Source organism: Mytilus californianus, unplaced genomic scaffold, assembly GCF_021869535.1.
Source record: "Mytilus californianus isolate M0D057914Y unplaced genomic scaffold, xbMytCali1.0.p SCAF_1, whole genome shotgun sequence".
NCBI lineage: Eukaryota > Metazoa > Mollusca > Bivalvia > Mytilida > Mytilidae > Mytilus > Mytilus californianus.
The window spans coordinates 45,082,172-45,102,557 of NW_026262581.1; the positions used below are offsets into that span (position 1 = coordinate 45,082,172).

Consider the following 20,386-nt stretch of genomic DNA (forward strand, 5'->3'; position numbering starts at 1 on the left):
ATTGCAGATGTCAATCTTAATTACAATGCTTGAGCAAACATTTATACAAACAAAGCAAGCATGTCAACCAAACCTTTGAATTACAAGCATTAGGAAAAGAGCTCTAATGGCTCTGGGAGAACAAATCTGAACATTGCCAAAATACAAAGGAAGTTTGTGTTCATTTATCAACTTATTTTTGTTAAAAATTTGGATTCATCAAAGCAAAATTAATATTATTGCAAAGACATTCTCTGAAAGACAAAAAAATAGTATTACATTATAAACATCCTTCATTGTGATATGAGAATAACAATTAATGAAATGATAGGTTCTAAAAGAAGGTCCTATCTCAAAACAAAAAAAATCTTCTATTTTGAAATAAAGGCAAGCTGGTTAGGATCATTCTTTTAGCCATACAAAACTTGTCTTATACAATACTTGAAGGCTCCGTGTTAAATGCCGTACTTTGACCTATAATTGTTTACTTTTTATACATTGTGACTTGGATGGAGAGTTGTCTCATTGGCACTCATACCACATCTTCTTATTTATAATTAATGAGTTATTAGAAGGTCATAAACATACAAAGAACATGACACTTTTCCAATATAGGGTCACATTTTGAACTTTATTTATTCCTACAACAAATTCTCATTGATTAAATTATTTTGACAATAACAAACATACACTGACTGACTGACTTACTGTTTCTGATTCTTGTTCTTTGTGTTCTAATCTCTGTTTTATCTCCTCTAATGTTTTCTTTGTTGTGGTTAGTGTAGATTTTGTCTCTTTCAGCTCATTATCTATTTTTTCAATTCTATCATTCTACAATTTTCATAAATCTTAAATCTACTATTATCATACATCAATAACTGAGGTAATGTAAGCATCAAAATATTTTTTTTTTTAAATATACATTTTCAAATTACCTACATGAAAAAAAAATCTGCCAATATGCTTGTTAAGTCCCTAAAGAGTAGTGGATTATTTCATGGTTTGTAAATAAATAATATGGTTTCATTGGTGGAACAGCCATTACTTTTTCTAAATCAGAATGTTTTCATGTATCAATCTAAACTTTTACCCTGAATGCTCACTATTCATTATAACAAAAAGATGAGTTAAAAAGCCTCTTTACTTGTATGAAAATAAAGAGTTCAGACTGTTAGTTTTCTCGTTTGAATTGTTTTACATTTTTCATTAAGGGCCTTTTATAGCTGACTATGCGGTATGGGCTTTGCTCATTATGGAGGCCGTACAGTGACCTATAGTTGTTAATTACTGTCATTTGGTCTCCTCTGGAGAGTTGTCTCATTGGCAATCATACCACATCTTCTTATTTTTATATGCTCATTCATTTTTAAGAATTGACAGAAAATATAATTGTACTTGAAGTTGCGGAATTTTGTGTAACAATCACACAGGCAAAACACCAACCTTTTCTGTTATTTGTCGTTCAGAAGCTGTATTTTGTTGTGTAAGTTGTGTTATCTTGTCTTGATGTTCTTTGATAGTTCCTTCCAATGATGCTATCTTCTCTTTTTTAGTAGAAAGGTCAGATAAAGTCTGAAATTATGAAACAGAATAGTAATAGCTATACAAAATCCTTTTATTCCTATTATTTATTACTAGGGTATAATGTCATGTTTCAAGAATTATGATTCTAATTTGTTAAATCATACAAATCATGTAATTCTATAAATTTCAAATACCTCAAAATTCATTGAAAACTAATAAAAAGTTAGTTAACTAAAATTATTTTCTATTAATGTCTCAAACCTTTATATCCAATGGTCAATCTATGGTCAATCTATGAAAGTTATGTTGACCTCTAGGTATTCTTTGTTTTTTTGTTACTTTGGGCTGCTGTCTCTTTGATGTATATGTTGTGTACAAGATGTAAGTTTGTACACATTATAATGTGTACAGGTTTTTTGTACAAGTTATAAGTTTTTTGACACATACCTTTTTGCACCAGGTAATAATAGTTTATCTTCTAAAATATATCAGTTTAATGTCTCGAATTCAAATTTATATACCTCAACCTAACATTTAGTGCTATTCTCCTTGTCTTCAAACTGGAAATGATGATACCTGAATGGATTAAATTCTAATTTCATTTTTCTCCTTATTCCAAAATCATATCTATAAAAAGTCTGTTTGTGTTCTTATAATGTTTGTGTATCAAGCCACAGTATTAGACTGTATCATGTAGTTGTGGAAATATGACAGAAATATGCGAAACAAAAGACTGTGTGCTTGCATTTTCCATTTGTGTTAAGCGGTCCATAAAACACTGATAACTTGCACAAAAATTCTGTACAAATTATAATTTGTACAATATTACAACTTGTACAAAACATATACATCACACATCTCTTTTTATTTTATATTAGTTATTTCTAGGGTATAAATGTGGTTCAAAAAATCTTTTTTTTTGCCCTCTGAAACTTCAAAATGCAATCTGTTTTAAATGCATCATTCAGGACAAGTTTTAACAGTTTACTCTGGATTTATAAGTATTTGTTGGATACCAATTTTTTTGGGGGGGAGGGTTTCATGAACCACACATTTAGATTTTCAATAAATTAGAAATTTTCTATATGCTTGTATACAGACATTGTCAAAACCACAAAATCAAATATCCATGAAAATGCAAGTTTTCCTCAATCCATAAAATTGGTACCCACAACAATAAATGAATTCACAGTATTCTAAAAGTGGGTTACCTGCTGCCACTGTTGTTTCATTTTGGACAGTTCATTAGTTTTCTCCTCAACCAAGTTTTGAGCTGTTTTGATATGATTTTCTAAATCTGCCCTTTGACTAGTTTTAGCTGACTCTGCTGCTAGAAGTAATTCTGTCTACAATTATTAAAATTAAAAAGGAAAATAATATGTTTCACAACACTTTGATTCAAGGATTTTTATGATCTCATAAAAATGATAATAATCAGTATTAAAATATCAACCACAGAAGACAGGATAATCTAGAAATTTTTCAAAGTAAATTTTGACAACAATTATAGGATTAGTCAAAAACTTGTTGAGATTATCCATGTTCTAAAACATAAGCAATAGGAAACTGCACAATGTTTCTTTCTCAGTCTGACAATAATGTATAACTTGATATTGATAAATTTCATCAAAACAAGTCAAATTTACATTAATTTATCTTGTAAAACTCTTTTGTTAATTGTTTATACTAATAACTCAATCTCTTCCCCCCCCCCTAACCTGGAACAGTTGTGTTTTAAACAGCACAACAAGCAAGATTTACACTATAAAAAATTCAACAATACAGGAAAAAGCTAGAACAAAGAAAAAATTAAAAAAATGGGAAAACATCTTTTGTTTTCTCACAAAGCTGAAACCATTTCAAATTATTCAAATGGAATTAAATTCAATTTAAGGCAAGGATTGTCACCAAATCAAAATAAGCATTTAAAAAGTTTTTGAATATGATGATAAAAACAGTATGTAAAATATAGCCTACCTCCAAATCTAAATGTACCTGATGATAGATGATAATTAATTTAAAATGTCCATTTTACAAGCTATCTTACCAAGCAATCACGTTTTACAAGCTGTCTTACCAAACAATCACATTTTACAAGTTATCATACCAAACAATCATTTATAGTTTATTTGACCATTTTTGAGTTGAATATAATTTTTTCTTTTCAGTTTCATGGGTATTAATTTCAATGAAAATTATAAAATCCTAATTCAAAGTTCATATATCCAATCGAAAGGAAAAGATAAGAAATTATTTAATGTTTTCCTTAAAAATAGAGTGGAAAGTCAAGTAGTCCTTTTCATGAAAATTCTGGCTCATATAAAGACAACACATTTTGATTGTATTTACAATATCTAGAAACTGTTCCTAAGAACACATTGAAGGCATATATCAATCTTTAGGAGTCAGAAATTATTCAATTTAGTGTATATAGAAATGTTTTCAATTGATATGGGAGTTCAGGCATTCCCCTTTTCCATAACAGTCAATTTATAGCAATCAACAAGTCAATCTTACTTTTGACTGAACATCAACCTCTAACTGGGCTGATTTTTGCTGTAGCTGTGTTATTTTCTCTGCTTTCTCAGACAATGATCCCTTTAACTTCTCCACCTTGTCTTGAGAATTTTTCAGCTGACCTTTAACCTCCTGTAACTGTTTATGGAGCTTTTCCTGCTTTTCAGAAGTTTCTTTTTCTTGAACAGTGGCAGAACTTTCTAACTGGGAAATCTTTTCTTGCAAAATTGTCTACAAATTAAACAAGACTCTCTTTATTAAATCATGCTCTTAACTTTCCCTTTATTATGTTTTATAACAGACATATCACAAATATTCATCTATTTCTCATTTAAACCAATCATTTTTATGATGTCTTAATGTTTACTTGTTGAATTAGAAAACTGATATGCAATCAAGGGCTTCATTTAAGAAATCATCACCAGAGGAATGAACAAATATAAAACAATGTAACACTTAGATTTGAGCAACAGCCTTACCCCCATTTGTTTTTTGTAAAATGATGTCATATTCAGAGACTGTCATAAAAGTGGAAAGTTTAGTGTACTGTAAATCAACATACATGTACTTAAACTTGATGCACATAGGAGTGCATACTTTATCAGGATAAACAATCAAATTTATATGAGTGTTTTTATATATTTCAACTGGTGGTCAATTACATTTTATTTAAAGATTATCACAAGTTAAAACCAAATTTGTACATGTGGAACTCAAGTAGATCTAAGGTTAAGTCACCTGAGGCAATCTGTTTTAACCAAACAATATTGATTTTAATTCCTTCAAATACTTCAGTAGCTTTAGATAAAATTCATATTGAGCTGAACAGTTTCTAGAAAATTACTTAAAATCTATTTGAGTTTGAGTTTAAGGATGTTCGCTCCTCTTGTTTTTGAATTTTTGCCAGATATTCGGAATCCTCTGGTTTTATCCATGTAGTGCCATAAAAAATTTTGCCCATTAACCCCTACTTTTCTTTCCATAATTTGATTACATTTAGTTTAAAATGACTTCTTTGAAAATCTTATAAAATCCTTGTTATTTTTTCATCGTTTTTGAAAGAAAAAAGGTGCCAATGTTAAATGCATGAAAAATCTAGAGAGAATTATTTCCCGCCATATTTTCAATGGCTTATATCTCGAAAACAAGCACACAGACCCTTCATTTTTTTCTGCTTTTTTAGTTTCTTTGTTTATATTCTATCAACTCATAACAGTCTTTTAAAAAGCTTGTTATTTTAAAACAGAGTAGCGAACATCCTTAAAATGGTTTTTAATATTACTTCAGATTGATTATTATTTGTGGGATACTAATTATCATGTATTTCATTGGAAAAGGTGAACCATGAATTGAAATGTTTAACGAAATACAAATTTTATATCTGGTTATATGCAGAATTTGGCAAAACCACCAAATCAAATATCCATGAAAATGCAAATTTTACTCAATCCACGAAATTTGGTACTTACAAAAATAAATGAATCTACAGTAACGAAATGTTACTTTCAAAATGCCTATTTGTATAACATACTTACCTTTTCTTGATTAAGCTGGTTAATTGCTGTTTCAATACCTTCCCCAGCCTCCATCTGAAAATAAAAATTTCATCTGCACAAAAAAAGTCTACACAGATTTGTCAAGAAAAAGAAAAAAATCTTGATGTTATCAGATTAATAATCAATATATTCAACATCAGTCATTATACAATAAAGTTGCTATAACCAGTAAGTCAGTAAAAACAATTCAATGTCACAAAGTGAGCATACTTTTTCTCTCTATATCTATTTTTGTATGACTTACATTTAGTAGTAATTTTTTATGAATTGTATTTAGCACTAAATTTTGTTTGATTTACCTTTGCTAATAAATTTGTCCTTTCAGTCTCCATTCTTGTTGCCTCCTCTTTCACTGAGGACAACTGTTCTTCTAAACTAGAAATTCTCTCATCTCTGAAAGTTATTTCAAAATTAAATACATTGATCTTTCAGTCAAGTGTTTCAGTTAAAGTGTCCATTTACTGGCTCTTATAATTTCAGAAAACATTTGTTTTTGAATAAGATCCTCTGTAAAATAAATATATCTGGTGATGGTACCTAAGATCAGATCAAATTGTATAAGGGTGTCATTTAACAAAATCTTGTCAAAACTGGTAGCCTTTGTTGAAGTTCATCCTTATCCCGTAGAAAATAATTTATCCAATATTCCATTATTTTTCAGCTTTCTTCCTCATGAGTTATTTCAGAAAACCATGCAATTTGAAAAACCCTCTACATCATGTTAAATTAGAAATTATGGGAAGACTAAAAAGACCGTAACTACTGTTTACTATTGTCATCAAATTTTAGTATGTGCTTCGAATATTGTTTAAGTTAGGTCACATCAGCAGTTTACCAAAGCTGACAATAGTTTATCAGATCATTTGACTTGTTGATTCACTACAGTAAACACAATAATCGTACCTTGATTGTATTTTTCTTGTTTCTTCTTCGAGTAAGTTTTCTTTTTCTAAAATAGCAGATCTTAATTCTGCACTGGAGCTGCACTGGAGTGGAAGAAAAATTAATGTTATTCTCATCATATTTCTATGTTAATAATGTTTTCATTTTAGTTTGGGTATATAGCTTCATGGGTTATTTCCTCACAAAACATAGTAGGAATATAGCTTCATGGGTTATTTCCACACTTAACATTGTAGATACATAGCTTAATGGTTATTTCCACACTTAACATAGTAGGTATATAGCTTCATAGGTTATTTCCACACTTAACATAGTAGGTATATAGCTTCACAGGTTATTTCCATACTTAACAAAGTAGGTGTATAGCTTCATGGGTTATTTCCACACAAAACATAGTAGGTATATAGTTTCTTGGGTTATATATATCCATACTTAACTTAGTAGGTATATAGCTTCATGGGTTATTTCCACACTTTACATAGTAGGTATATAGCTTCATGGGTTATTTTCACACAAAACATTCTAGGTATATAGCTTCATGGGTTATTTCCACACTTAACATAGTAGGTATATAGCTTCACGGGTAATTTCCATACTTAACATAGTAGGTATATAGCTTCATGGGTTATTTCCTCACAAAACATAGTAGGTATATAGTTTCAGGGGATATATATTTCCACACTTAACATAGTAGGTATATAGCTTCATGGGTTATTTCCACACTTAACATTGTAGATACATAGCTTAATGGGTTATTTCCACACTTAACATAGTAGGTATATAGCTTCATAGGTTATTTCCACACTTAACATAGTAGGTATATAGCTTCACAGGTTATTTCCATACTTAACATAGTAGGTGTATAGCTTCATGGGTTATTTTCACACAAAACATAGTAGGTATATAGTTTCACAGGTTATATATATCCATACTTAACATAGTAGGTATATAGCTTCATGGGTTATTTCCACACTTTATATAGTAGGTACATAGCTTCATGGGTTATTTCCACACTTAACATAGTAGTTATATAGCTTCATAGGTTATTTCCACACTTAACATAGTAGGTATATAGCTTCACGGGTTATTTCCACACTTAACATAGTAGGTATATAGCTTCACAGGTTATTTCCATACTTAACATAGTAGGTATATAGCTTCATGGGTTATTTCCTCACAAAACATAGTAGGTATATAGTTTCACGGGTTATATATATATCCATACTTAACATAGTATGTATATAGCTTCATGGGTTATTTCCACACTTTACAGTAATGTTCTGAATTTCATTTCAACATTTTTTTTGTTTAAATATTTGTAAATGTTACAAATAGTGTGTGAAGAAAACTTGTTAGATACTTCTAAGAGCTGCAGGGATAGAACCTGTTACCTTTAACAGTTAGACTGAAATATCAGCTTATCTTTATCCTGACCAGGTAAAAATTTATTTTTATAGTAAAACAGAAAATATTTTTAGAAAAATAGTTGTCAAATGCATAAACATATGACTTAATTTAAGATCTAAAAGCAATGTTCAATCAGCTAGTTGAAAGATGATTCAATTGATTATCATATGGTATTTATTTTTCTTTCAAATCAGACACTGAAAAAATATATATATAACAGAGGAAAACTGGTTTCAGGGGCCCCAACAGTCTTAGCTCTTACCCTTAAATGCTGCATGTTTTGCATACAGCAACAAACACCAATATTAAAGTCTTTTGAACCAGATAGGGATCATAGTCCTCAGCACTTGAGGCCAACAAGACTTTTTGAAATATTAAGAAATCAGTGTTACCTCTGTTTGATAATGTTGTTGTAAATCTGTCAGCTGTTTCTGAAGATCTTCAATCTGGGATATTTTTGTATCATTATTTGACTGTACCTAAAAATATATTACACACACTGAATTATTCAAAGTTATCTGATGCATTAAATAGATATGTGTTTTAGGTAAATTTTATTAAACAACAATCATGCCTTTTGATATTTTGTACACCTTATATTGTATTACAGGACATTGATATATTCATTTTGGAGACAAACACTTTTCAGCAGAATCATATGAAATCTTGAGATATATTACTAAAAAGTGTTTTTCTATTGTCTTATTCTTTGAGATATTATACACACAAATTTACTAATGAACCAATCACCATAAGTATTTTTAAATGAACTATCATTTGGTCTCTAGTGGAGAGTTGTCTCATTGGCAATCATACCACATTGTCCTATTTCTATAAGAACTAGAACACACCCGCCTTATCACAGGTCCGTGACTGAATTAAAGTACCTATGCCTTACTTTGAGCCAAGATTTTTAGTATTCGTATTGTCATCTGATAAAGTCACGCTGATTATAAGGTGCACAGTTTTCTCTGCTTTCAAAATCTTTCTGTTTGAACCCGTCGACCCAGAGCTTGATAATTATTGGTAATATTATGTGGAAAATCAAAAGGGTCTGGAATGGTGTAATTTGTAATCAACACCATTGTCCTATATCAGTTAAATATAAAGTTGAATTCTTTGATTCCTTTTTTTACAGCATGCCGGCTTACAAATTGGACCTCGTTATTTTAGTAGTATAGATATAAACTATATTCAAAAGAATGAGATACCTTTAATTGTACATTAGCATGGCATATAAATATTAAACCTACATAGGTTTCAGCCAGCTATGAATTCTTTATTTTATTATATTCTGAATAAAATATGTTCAAATAACACCTACTTTTTCAAGTTCCAGTTTAATCTCATTATACTGCTGTTCTTTCTGATGTAACAAGGCCACAGACTCTGATTTAGATCCACCAAGTTGTTTCTCTATGTCTTCTATAAAACTATCCTTCTCTTCAAGTCTTTTTTGTATCTATAGTCATAAGTAATATAACATCAAAAAATATATACCAACATTTCTATATTAAGATTTTGATGTCTTATAATGGAAACCTTACATTTGTTAAGCATTATCAAGAGCTGTACTTAAAATTATCCGTTGTAAAAACCAAAATTGGTCAGGATGAACTCAAGTTATTAAAAAGTAAAGTCATCATCACTTTATCAATAATGATGCAATATCAACAAAATGTTTATATTGCACAATGAAATTCGAATTCAACTCATCAGTTGCAAGAAAATTGGTTAATAATGCTTATTGTATAATTAATAATGAAAAACCTAATGTTTCCCCCATTCCCTATCTTACTTTCAATGAAATTATAAAACATATTTATGTCAGAACATTAAAATTGTTTTCACTTCAACCAAACTGGGTAAGTTTTTTTTCCAATCAAAGACTTAAACATAAATTTATGTCTGAAGTGTTACAAACAATCAATAATAACTTACAGTTTCAACTTCCGACTTCATTTCAGAAATTTCTTTATCTTTCTCTTCCACACTCTGCTTCAAATTTGTGACTTCAGATAATGAGTTGTCTAATTCAGTTTGAATCTCACTTATTTTCTCTACTTTTAGCTTAAGTTCATCTTTTACAGACTCCATTTCTTGTTCTTTCTTTTGTAATTCAGAATTCACATTTCCAAATTGTGAACTTCTGTCTTCCATTTGTTTTTGTAACTTTTTAACTTCCTCACTAGAGCTGTCTATTTCAGATTTTAATTGAATAACATCCTTTTCTTTAACATCTAAGTCTTCCTCTAAGTTTGAGATTTGATTAGCTCGAGTTTCAGCTAGTTGTGTAAGATGGACTATTTCTGAATCTCTTTTTGTCACATCAACTTTTAACTGTGTAATTTCTTCAACTCTTTCTGTCAACTGCTTCTGTACAATAGATGAACTTTCTTGGCCCTGAAAGTAAGAAAACTTATAAATAATTTGACTGAAACTAGAAACTCCTCAAAGCATGTATCACTAAACTATCAGACTTCATGCTCTTTTTGTAATTACAGCTACATGTATGTTCTGTTTATGGTAATGGCACAAAATAATGAACCATTCAAGACAAAGCTCAAAACCCAGAAATATATATATACCTTTCACTAAAAAAGAAAAGTCACAGATGTAAAAGAAAGTCAGTCTTCTTGTAAATTTGTTGGTAGTTTGAAAACATATTGAAGAAAAAAAATGTTAAAAAATCAAGTACCTAAAACTCACACATCCAAAGACAAATAAGTCAGAAGACATGAAATTCTCATATGTTACCACAATTAAATAATTAAAATACCGTATCTTCATTCTGTCTTTTCTTTGTACATAAAATTTACTGTACACATAACTGTTCATAATTCTTTACAACATATTTTGTAAACTGTTTAAAATTTTTACTGATGTTTACAATTATTCATATATGTACTTTGGATTCAGTTATTATCTTGGGTACAGATTTTTGTGGATGGAGGAAAAATTGTATTTTTGTGGATATTTGATTTTGTGATGTTCCCAAATTTTGCCAAACATTGACTTTATTATAACCACTTAATATTAATCAATAAAAACAAAATACCTTCATAATATTTGACTGTAGTTCTGTGTACTGGTCTGTTTTGGCCTTGACCTCTTTCTGTAGGTTCTCTATCTCTAAAACTCTTTTATCAAGATCATTCTGAAGTTTGCCAGACTCCTCTGACTTTGATTTCAGTTCTTTTTCTACATTTTCTTTCTCATATGACATCTTTTCATGTTGTGTCTTGAGTAGATTAAGTTCTTCCTGTGTTTGTTTTAAATCCTTCTGAAGTTGTGTGAATGAATTTGCCTTTTCTTCAATGGAAGACTGTAGTCTAAGGTCAAAGAAAACAAATTACAAAGTTTCTTCATTTGTAACATTACTTATAACAAACATATATATGTATGCAAAAATGAGACATGTGGTAAACATTTAAAAGACATATATCAAACAACAAATGACAATCTAAAATGAATATTAGTGTGTACAAAGAGCATACACTCATAGCACATGCTAAACTCTAAATAGTCTTGAAAAAAAGATAAGTCCTTAGCAACTTAGACGGGACAGATTCAGTCTAAAGACTGGTCTTCTTTTCCATCCAGATTCTTTAATCAATTTAAGAGATCACCTTTTTCAAAAAATTTCTTTGACACAAATTTTCATACTTGACAAAAATCTTCCAAAAACACTTTCATGAATTTGACTCTAAAAATACAATTTAAAGCAAGTTGTTTTCCATGTAAGAAATAATAACTAAGAGCAATGGTAAGAAGCCAATCAAATTAATTCATTACATTATTTTAATAAATAAGGCAGTAATATTTCCACTTGTAACGCTAAGTTCCTTATATGATAAGTGTTACCTCTGTACTTCTTCCACTTTTGGGGACTCTGATATCTGAGCTTCTAACAGCTTAAGTTTTTCTTCTGTGCTGTAATGCAAAATAAATACAATGTGCTGATACTATGAAAACTTCTTACATAAACATAACATTCAATGTAAAAACATTTCAAGTCTGTTTAATTGAAACAGTATATGTCCATTTGCTGACAGTGAATTAATTTAATCTTAAGAACAGTTTCACATTTTTGTATGATTCAAGTTTTAGACTAAATAATGATACAGTAGTCTCCCCTTTCCAGTGGTAAGATCTATTTTGAATTAAACAGGAGCCATTAAGAAAATGTTGTGTTGTAACAATATTGCTGAAGAGGAGCAAGGGGATATATAAGTAAAATCATCTAATCAAACAGATCACAAAAGCAACACGTTTTTAATACCTAGCAACTCTTCTAAATAGCTCATTAATTGAACGGAAAAATTTGCAATAAAATTGGTGAACACATATGGCTTATGTCCTAAACAGATCTAATATGGGGAGAGGCCTTATTCAAATGGGTGAGCTACAGTAAATGCACTTAAAATCATAAAGTGCAAAAACCAATCTTTTTCACAATTTTTTACAGGCCAAATAAAAATTCATTTGATATGACCATAACATAATATAATTATAACTTATTTCGAACCATATGAAATAATAGGAGATGAATCAGTGGAAAAGTTTCATTTGGTTCACAGTAATAGCATTTCATATTGATATATCATTACAATGTTGATGCTTTCTGTATTTTTGAAAATTCATTTCAATTTATATTTATGGGTATGTGAGAAGGAAAAAAGGCAGATGTGCAGCATGAGGGATTTTTTATTCTTAAGCAGCTGTGCATTACAAGTTTATCAATACCCCTTGCAAAGATCCATTTAAAAAAAGATTTACCAATCAGGCTTCCTTTTCTGAAAAAATAAACTTAATAGAAAAATAAACAGACAATAACTGCTAACAAAACAAATAGCAGAAATTAAAATACTTTTAGCAGATATTATTTCTGATGGCCAAACTTATAGAATTGCAAAGAAATCCAAAACATTTCACTACTTAAATTAGAAACAAATTCTTTATCTTTTGAACTTGACTACCATTTCCAGTAACCAGAATACATTTATTTATATGCACTAATTTCAATACGGATCATATGCTTACACACTGTTTTTAGTTTTCAGTTCATTATAAAGTTTCTCGATAGCATCTTTCTCTTTCTCTTTCTCAAGTGACAAATTATCCATCAAAGTTTGTACTGATATAAGTTCCTGCTTCAGAACCATCACATCCTCTGCTCCTGGCCTAAGTAGTAATTATGAAATTATACTTTTTGCAATACAAACAATTCTTTAGGTGTAATACCACAATTGATTTTCCCCTATTAGTCTTTGTTAAATTTGCACTTTTCAAAAAAATGTGCAGAATTTATCTTTGTTTCAAATAAAGAAATACTTGGCATGAGTAAAGTTTTATCCTGTCCAGTACTATAGAAAAAATTTCACACAACATTTCATTGCATATAAGAAAATAACCATCACTGGAAGATAACCAATCAAATTTTCCCCCTTTTTTAACCTGTGTACAAGCTTTAGTAACCATGTAACCTCAAGTTTCCAAAATATTCTATAGAAACCCCAAATAAAAAAATAATGGTGCTTTGAAATACCCAAGATATATGTTTATGACCCAGAAATGTTTTACTGCAATGAAATGTAGGATCAATTACCTACCACTGTCAAAATCAAGGGATATTTTTTTTCGACCTATTTTCGTATGCAACCGAATGTGACATACTATGATTTGGTGGTATTACACCTTTATTATGTAACGAGAAAGACATTTTGCCTGAATCAGTCAAACAAAAGAGAAGACTTATTTGCATTAATATAAAAATGAGAAATAACAGAAAATAAATTTGACACAATTTGAAATGTATTAAGTTTTATTTGCATTTATAAAACTATCAAAACAATTTCTGAAAATTATTCGATAATATGTGCTGTTGTTGTAGAATAAGTGCAGCAACAGCTAGGAGCTATTTTAGTGTTGGATAATTTGAATATACTTTTGTAATTCAGGAGGTGCATACAGTTGGAATCAGGAATATTTATTATGAAACACCAAACTCATACTTTTCACTGAAACAGAACAAAACAAGAACTGATTACCAACAGAAAAGAAATAACATTGATAGCAAAAAAATTATACAGTTCCTAAACAACAAAACTTCAATTACTGCTAAACTGAATGATAATCTACAACAGACTAATAGAATCATGTATATCTGCAGTTTTATTTTGATATCTATCTTATCCACATAATACTCTCCTAATATTTTGATAATCTTTACATATCATTTTTCATTGGGTGTTGAAATACCAGATAATACATGTATATATCTTTTTCAAAGTACCTTTGTGATAGCTGTGCCTCTAAATTATGTATGAATGTTTCTTTTGACTCTATCTGTCCCTGTAAAGGTTCAAAGATCATATGCATAAGTAAATTGTATCCAAATATTCAGGTCTTATTCAGGTTAAGTGTTTTAAAAAGATGTTTTTGATTTTGAAAAGAGTCCTGTAAATTCAAAAAATAATGTGTGCATTTATCAATGCGAATCCTTGACCACTTGCAAAAATGGGAAATCTAATTAATGAGATTGCATAAATTTTACGAAGGAAAATCACAACTGATATTATAAGTGCAAGATATTATTGTTGCGAATCTGATATTGTCACATTGTTCACATTAATAAAAACATTGCAATAATTTCTGAATATACAGCATTTTTAATATAGATTCTTATCCAGAATAGATAAGTAGGACTTGGGAGGTGCAATATGGACGCTGAAGTGCGATGGTTTATATATGTCATTAGTTACAGTTTCATACTAAATGAGAGATTGTTCTCTTTAAATTTGCTGCATGAGGACGTTATTCTGCGTTAAAAGTTTATCTTTACTTTGTTCCTCTCATCTGAGATTACTTAATTTTTAAAAAAGAAATCTCAGCTCTCAGCTCGTATGAGTTCCACGTTTACCGTAATATCATAATATGGAAAGTCTCTCTGGGACCCATATGTGGTTAGAGAATTCCAAGCTCCATCGTACGTTAAAACAAAACTTTTGTAGATTTTGAATAAGGATCTCATCTAAATTTCCCGTCTACTAATTATTTCCCTTTTACGGTAGCATAAAAATTTTGTTAACAAGTTGTATTCATGTTGAATATGCAAAAACATTCCATATTTTCTCCAGTTGCAGTAAAAACCACCGACAATGATAAGTTTATAAGGCCCTTATCATATTGCATTTTAAACAGCTATCACATTTTCAGTCATTGTTATTAGCACTGGTTTTAATGGAAAATCACCTTTGTATGCAGCGTCTTGAATGATTATATGAAGGTTGGCTTATTTTTGTCCAAACTAAACTACAACGTTACAATTATGACTTGAAATATTTATCATGACAGTTTTTAATCAAACAGGAGGTTAATATTCTCCATGATTTACTTAATGAACATGAAAAGCTGCTTCTAACAAATTGAATTTTTCATCGACTTGGAAAACATTGAAAATATAGTTTATTTTATCCATCGCACTTTGGCGTAACGATCAACAAGATAGAGTCACAATGCCACAATCACACTTTAGCGTGATCAAAAACACACTTCAGCGTGACCATCACTATTAGGAGTACCATTGCGGTTCAGAGTCCTACAGATATACAAAATTTTTATCTCCTTATTTGAGTTATCGCTTGGAGCATAGTGCAAGATCTCAATAAAATAAAAGTATCCTAGTAATTCATGCCATAATTGACTTTATTATGCAATTTCATTCAATATCCTTTCTATTCTATTAATATTTGTTCTTCTTTTCAAAAAGATACTTGTGTCTACAAACAAATAAAATAGGAGCAGGTGATGAAAAGGACCTGCATCTAAATGAGAATTTCTCATTCACTATACATTTTGATATCTTGATAATTTTTAAGCTTTTCTTGGCCAATAAATTTTAATTTGCGTTTCTATAGTTAGAAAACTACCTTCAATGTGTGTATATGATCTTCTAATGCCCCCTTTTGTCCTTCTAGTTCATCACATTTAGCTTTAACTGTCACTAATTCACTTGCCTGCAAAATAAACAGTTAACATTTCAATGCTCTTCTGCCTCATACTTTGTTTGGCTTTTTTAACTTTTTTGATTTGAGCGTCACTGATGAGTCTTTTGTAGAAAAAACCCACATTTAGCATACAAAATTTTAATCCTGGTATATATCTATAATGAGTTTATTTACTGCTTTGTGCAAGTTCTTTGATATAAATTATTCATTTATTATGATTAATGGTAGTACCTGTTCTATATAAGATTTTTTCAAGAGTATAATTAAAAAAAATCACTACTAAAATTACTGTGTAACATAAAATTACATAAAGACATCTAGAGGTCAACTCAGTTTTGAACTGTATCCTGCAACACAAGTTGGACTCGATTAGATGCACCTACATAGAAAGTTAAAAGATTACTGGCAAAATAGTTACTAAGATCTTGCTGTGGACATGCACACGGATGTCAAAGGTACTTCTAAAGTTCTTCCTCAAATTCATTGAGATGAAACTAATAAAGTTAACTTAAAGTTCCACATCATTACATTGTTTGTAAAAAAATGTTCAGCACTAGCTATTATAAATGTCAAGCAGGGTAAACAATCATAATTTAAAAAGAAAATAATATTTTAATATTTCTGATATAACTGGTTTACTTGTATGTTCTATATGAAGTAACCATAGCCAGGTTCATCATTCAATATAATTATTTGATTTAGTTTATTAACTAACAGTTGAACTGGATTAGCAGTTTTAAAAGAGATGATTTAGTATATTTTCCATAAGGACTAAATATGCCAATTTTTGATACTGGTGGATGGGGATGTCTTGGACTCTTTAGGAGAATGTCAGATATATGTACCAGATTAAATGAAAACCAGGGTAGAGGCATTCCTTCCAAGAAATTAGATGCTTATTTGAAGAAAATTCACATAGCTCACATAAGCTTAAAAGATTAATATCATTAGATTTTACCATTTGACCAGATTTAGTAGACAATCTACTGCCTTCTTCTGTCATTAATTCTTGTTTTCCTGACAATTCCTCTACCTTAGCCCTCAAATGGTGACATTCATTCATTACTGAAAAAAAAATACAATTTTAAAATATTCATTCCTTGAACTTCTTTAACACATAAATAGTAAATCAATAGAGAGTTATTACAACATAACTATAACATAAAAACTTGTTGAATTTGATTCTTGCTTTCAAAAATACAAAATCTCTTAAAGTTTTATTTTACAGAAGTGTACCATGATCATTTATTGTTATAATCACAGAATAAATTTGAAGAACAGAATAAAAGTACCAGAGATATACATTACCCAAATTAATATATGTGTCAACAAATTTTCCTGCAACTTGCCAATTCTATTATAACTTTATAAAGATTTTTTTTAAAACATTATCATGTGTTGAACACAGGTTACCGGGTAAACCCAAGTAGGGTCAACAAAAGCAAGCTATTTCCCTGGAGCAATATCAAATTTAATACTTATAACAAATGTTAACATAGCTCTATTTTTTCAATTTGCAAGAAAGTTAGTTCACACCTGCATTGGTTTTGATGTAAATATAAATTGAATTTGAAAAAGGTTTTTAAAATCAATACATGTCATGATATCAGAAGATCAAACTAACAAAGAATTCCAAGAGAATGAAGACAATAATCATGGATGGAGAACCTCTGATTTCTGTAGAATACACAGTGGTGAAATTTTATTATATAATCTATAGCACATGTAAGTTACTTACAAATAGTTCTACTTTCTTCAGAGCCTTTCAACTGCATTTGCATCATCTCTAACTCAGATTTCTCCTAGTAAACAAGATTTAAAAACTATCTTTATATTTACATGATTATAAACTACATTTACGAACTATAACTATGTAAACTTGGAATAGAGATAAATCTAAATTAAAATTCATAGTATAATATGCTGGTCAATGGCAACATGGAAGCATCCTTAGTTTGAAGTAGGTTCATGCTTCTTAGATCAATTAAAATATGTAAATTGAATTATTTGAATAAAGGCTCATCATCCTGATCATAAACTATTTGAAAAGCCTTTTCAACTTTAATAGCAAGCATACAAAACAATAATGTTTTGACTTTGAGACCATATTTAAATGTAATCCTCCGTGGATATGCATACAATATTTGCCACTGATCATTAAGCATCCAACCATCATAATCATTTACTAGCTCTGCGGCCTGTCTTAGCTATTTATTGTATACACTTCACTGTAAACAAAATCCAATAGACCTTATCACTATTTGGAAATCTGAGCTGCTTGACCTGAGAATCTGCACTACTTGAACTATTGACGTCATACAACAATCATTTCTCCATTGTGGCGTCAGATATTTTCTATTATGACGTCAAAATTTTACAGGCACCTTTGTGATATCCAGTAATGGCGGACATATAGCGATAAGGTGTATAGATTATCTGTGTCTCCCATCTACCAAGGGAGATAACTTACATCTTCTGTTAAAGGTATTTTACCACTGCCACTGCCAGATCTTCCTTTCTGCAGTTCTATTTTTAGCTGCTCTGTGTATTTTTGACTGTCTCTCAATGAGAATTTTAGATTTTCTACTTCTTGTCTGAGAGCAAAAACATCTCCATCTCTACAAAATCAAATAAATGGGTCAAAATCTAAAATGACCTGGTTGAATATTTGTGACTAATCAATGTAGAATGAGAAGAAAATCCTGAAACATTTCCATAACAGCAGGTGCAGAACTTCAACAAAGGTGCAATATTCCTGTGAAGATTCAGGGATCTGGGTTGAAAACTGTAGGAGTAGTTGACTACACAAAATTAGTACATACCCTCTTTCATAAATTTTGCTGAAGGTTGCAGTCTTGTAATTGACTACTCCGTAGGCTTACATGCAAAACAGCTGATCTTTTGAAATTTTTCAAAAATAAAATGCTACATAGAATTTTTTTTCTCATGTACATATCTGATGTATGTAGTAATGTGCAATTGTGATTTAATGGGGAAAAAAAGTGCCTCATGCCACGAAAAATAAAAAGTTATGAAACCATGAAGTCAAAACTACTTTTTTCTACTTTCTGTTTGCTGTTTTTACTAGTCAGAACCACAGAAAAAATTGAGTCCAGAAAAAAATTCAGAAAAATGGACTATCTTATTTCACTCCATGTTTTGACATGCACCAGAAACTGGAGTTGTAATACAAGACTGGTACCTGAAAAACGACTAAGTTCAAAAGCCTGGAAAAATGAGAAAAGTTCCTTAAACAATTCCATAATAGCAGGTTCACATCTTCAACATATTTGCAATCTTCCTGAGAAGTTTCAGGGATCTGTGTTGAAAACTGGTAGGATGAGTTGATTACACAACTTAGGTAACAACTTAAATGTCTACTAGAAAGAATAAGAAATTATACCTTAAAAGACCTTTAAGAATCTAGACTTCTATTACTTGACCACCTCAGCTGTATCGAGGTAACTGAGCTCACCTCAAATGTGGGAATTTGTTGGTCAGGTCAAACCAAATACTTTGAAATTGTAATGTGCTGCTTCATGGCCAAGCATGAGGCATAAATGGAGTGAAGATTGGTTGGCTTAGAGTCAGATAATATGTTAATGTAGGTGTAATGTCTTCCTCAGTTTGTGAGCTGACACATTCAAAATTCAACCCAGTCCAAAACATGCATGAAACAATTGCCATTGACATTATACAGCCATCAATAATCAATTCATAAAACAGCATTTTCCATTATTTCACAGCATAGAAGCCTACTTTACATCTATCTAACATCTAGCTATTGTTCTAGACCCCAACTTGTGGCAGGTGTGTTTGACTCCAATCTTAATTGACAAGGATTTTCAGTTTTCCTACAGAGGGTCTGTGGTTTTCTCTGGTCACCCTGACTTCCTCCACCAATAAAAACTGACCACTATGAAATAACCGGGCAATAGTACTGAAAGTGGCTTTAAACACCAATCAATCAATCAATCTTTTTTTCTAGAAAGCTCACCTGTTTTCCGATATATGATTAGCCTCCATGTCATGCGTTTCAAAATGAGATTGCAGTTCCTCTGGTGTATTATAGGACTTCTTACACATTGGACATAGAAATCCTTCCTAAAATATTAAAGAATTGGTTTCATAATAATTTAGTTCAATTAAAAACTAATCAAGTATGCAGAATTAGTACTGTTCCATTTTATCATTCATGGTACTTTGAAAGGCACTTTCAAAATGGGAACCACCTAAAGAGACAAATAAAGAATTTCAATTACATTTCCACCCATAGTTGAGATTTCAAAGCAATTACTCTGGGTCCCATGTATGTGTTAATGGAAAAGTCATTAAATATTTTTGAGACACTCAATTAAATATCTTCTTTATTTCAATAGTGAAGAAAATGTTTTCCCTGGTAATGCAGAAGGTCATTCATTTATCAATTTGCAATACTTATAAGATAAATAAATGATTGTATATTAAAAACATATCAAATTATAGGGGTAT

The 20,386-nt window shown here is 30.2% G+C and overlaps 1 protein-coding gene across 4 annotated transcripts in view; it reads right to left on the reverse strand.

Annotated features, from left to right (window-relative positions):
• LOC127701605 (early endosome antigen 1-like) overlaps positions 1-20,386 on the reverse strand; it is a 93,895-nt gene that overhangs the window by 59,225 nt on the left and 14,284 nt on the right. For 3 of the 4 annotated variants that reach the window (XM_052205594.1, XM_052205586.1, XM_052205567.1), the window contains 20 exons: positions 19,893-19,999; positions 18,366-18,513; positions 17,634-17,697; positions 16,854-16,960; positions 15,818-15,904; positions 14,182-14,240; positions 12,930-13,070; positions 11,751-11,819; positions 10,945-11,218; positions 9,828-10,289; positions 9,211-9,348; positions 8,279-8,365; positions 6,480-6,562; positions 5,876-5,969; positions 5,556-5,609; positions 4,021-4,251; positions 3,481-3,498; positions 2,715-2,849; positions 1,423-1,551; positions 688-810 (listed from right to left, as the gene is read on the reverse strand). In XM_052205594.1, coding sequence (XP_052061554.1) covers positions 688-810; positions 1,423-1,551; positions 2,715-2,849; positions 3,481-3,498; positions 4,021-4,251; positions 5,556-5,609; positions 5,876-5,969; positions 6,480-6,562; positions 8,279-8,365; positions 9,211-9,348; positions 9,828-10,289; positions 10,945-11,218; positions 11,751-11,819; positions 12,930-13,070; positions 14,182-14,240; positions 15,818-15,904; positions 16,854-16,960; positions 17,634-17,697; positions 18,366-18,513; positions 19,893-19,999 — 2,610 coding nt within the window. The remainder of the gene's footprint in view (positions 1-687; positions 811-1,422; positions 1,552-2,714; positions 2,850-3,480; positions 3,499-4,020; positions 4,252-5,555; positions 5,610-5,875; positions 5,970-6,479; positions 6,563-8,278; positions 8,366-9,210; positions 9,349-9,827; positions 10,290-10,944; positions 11,219-11,750; positions 11,820-12,929; positions 13,071-14,181; positions 14,241-15,817; positions 15,905-16,853; positions 16,961-17,633; positions 17,698-18,365; positions 18,514-19,892; positions 20,000-20,386) is intronic. The other variant, XM_052205577.1, reaches the window with a different exon arrangement.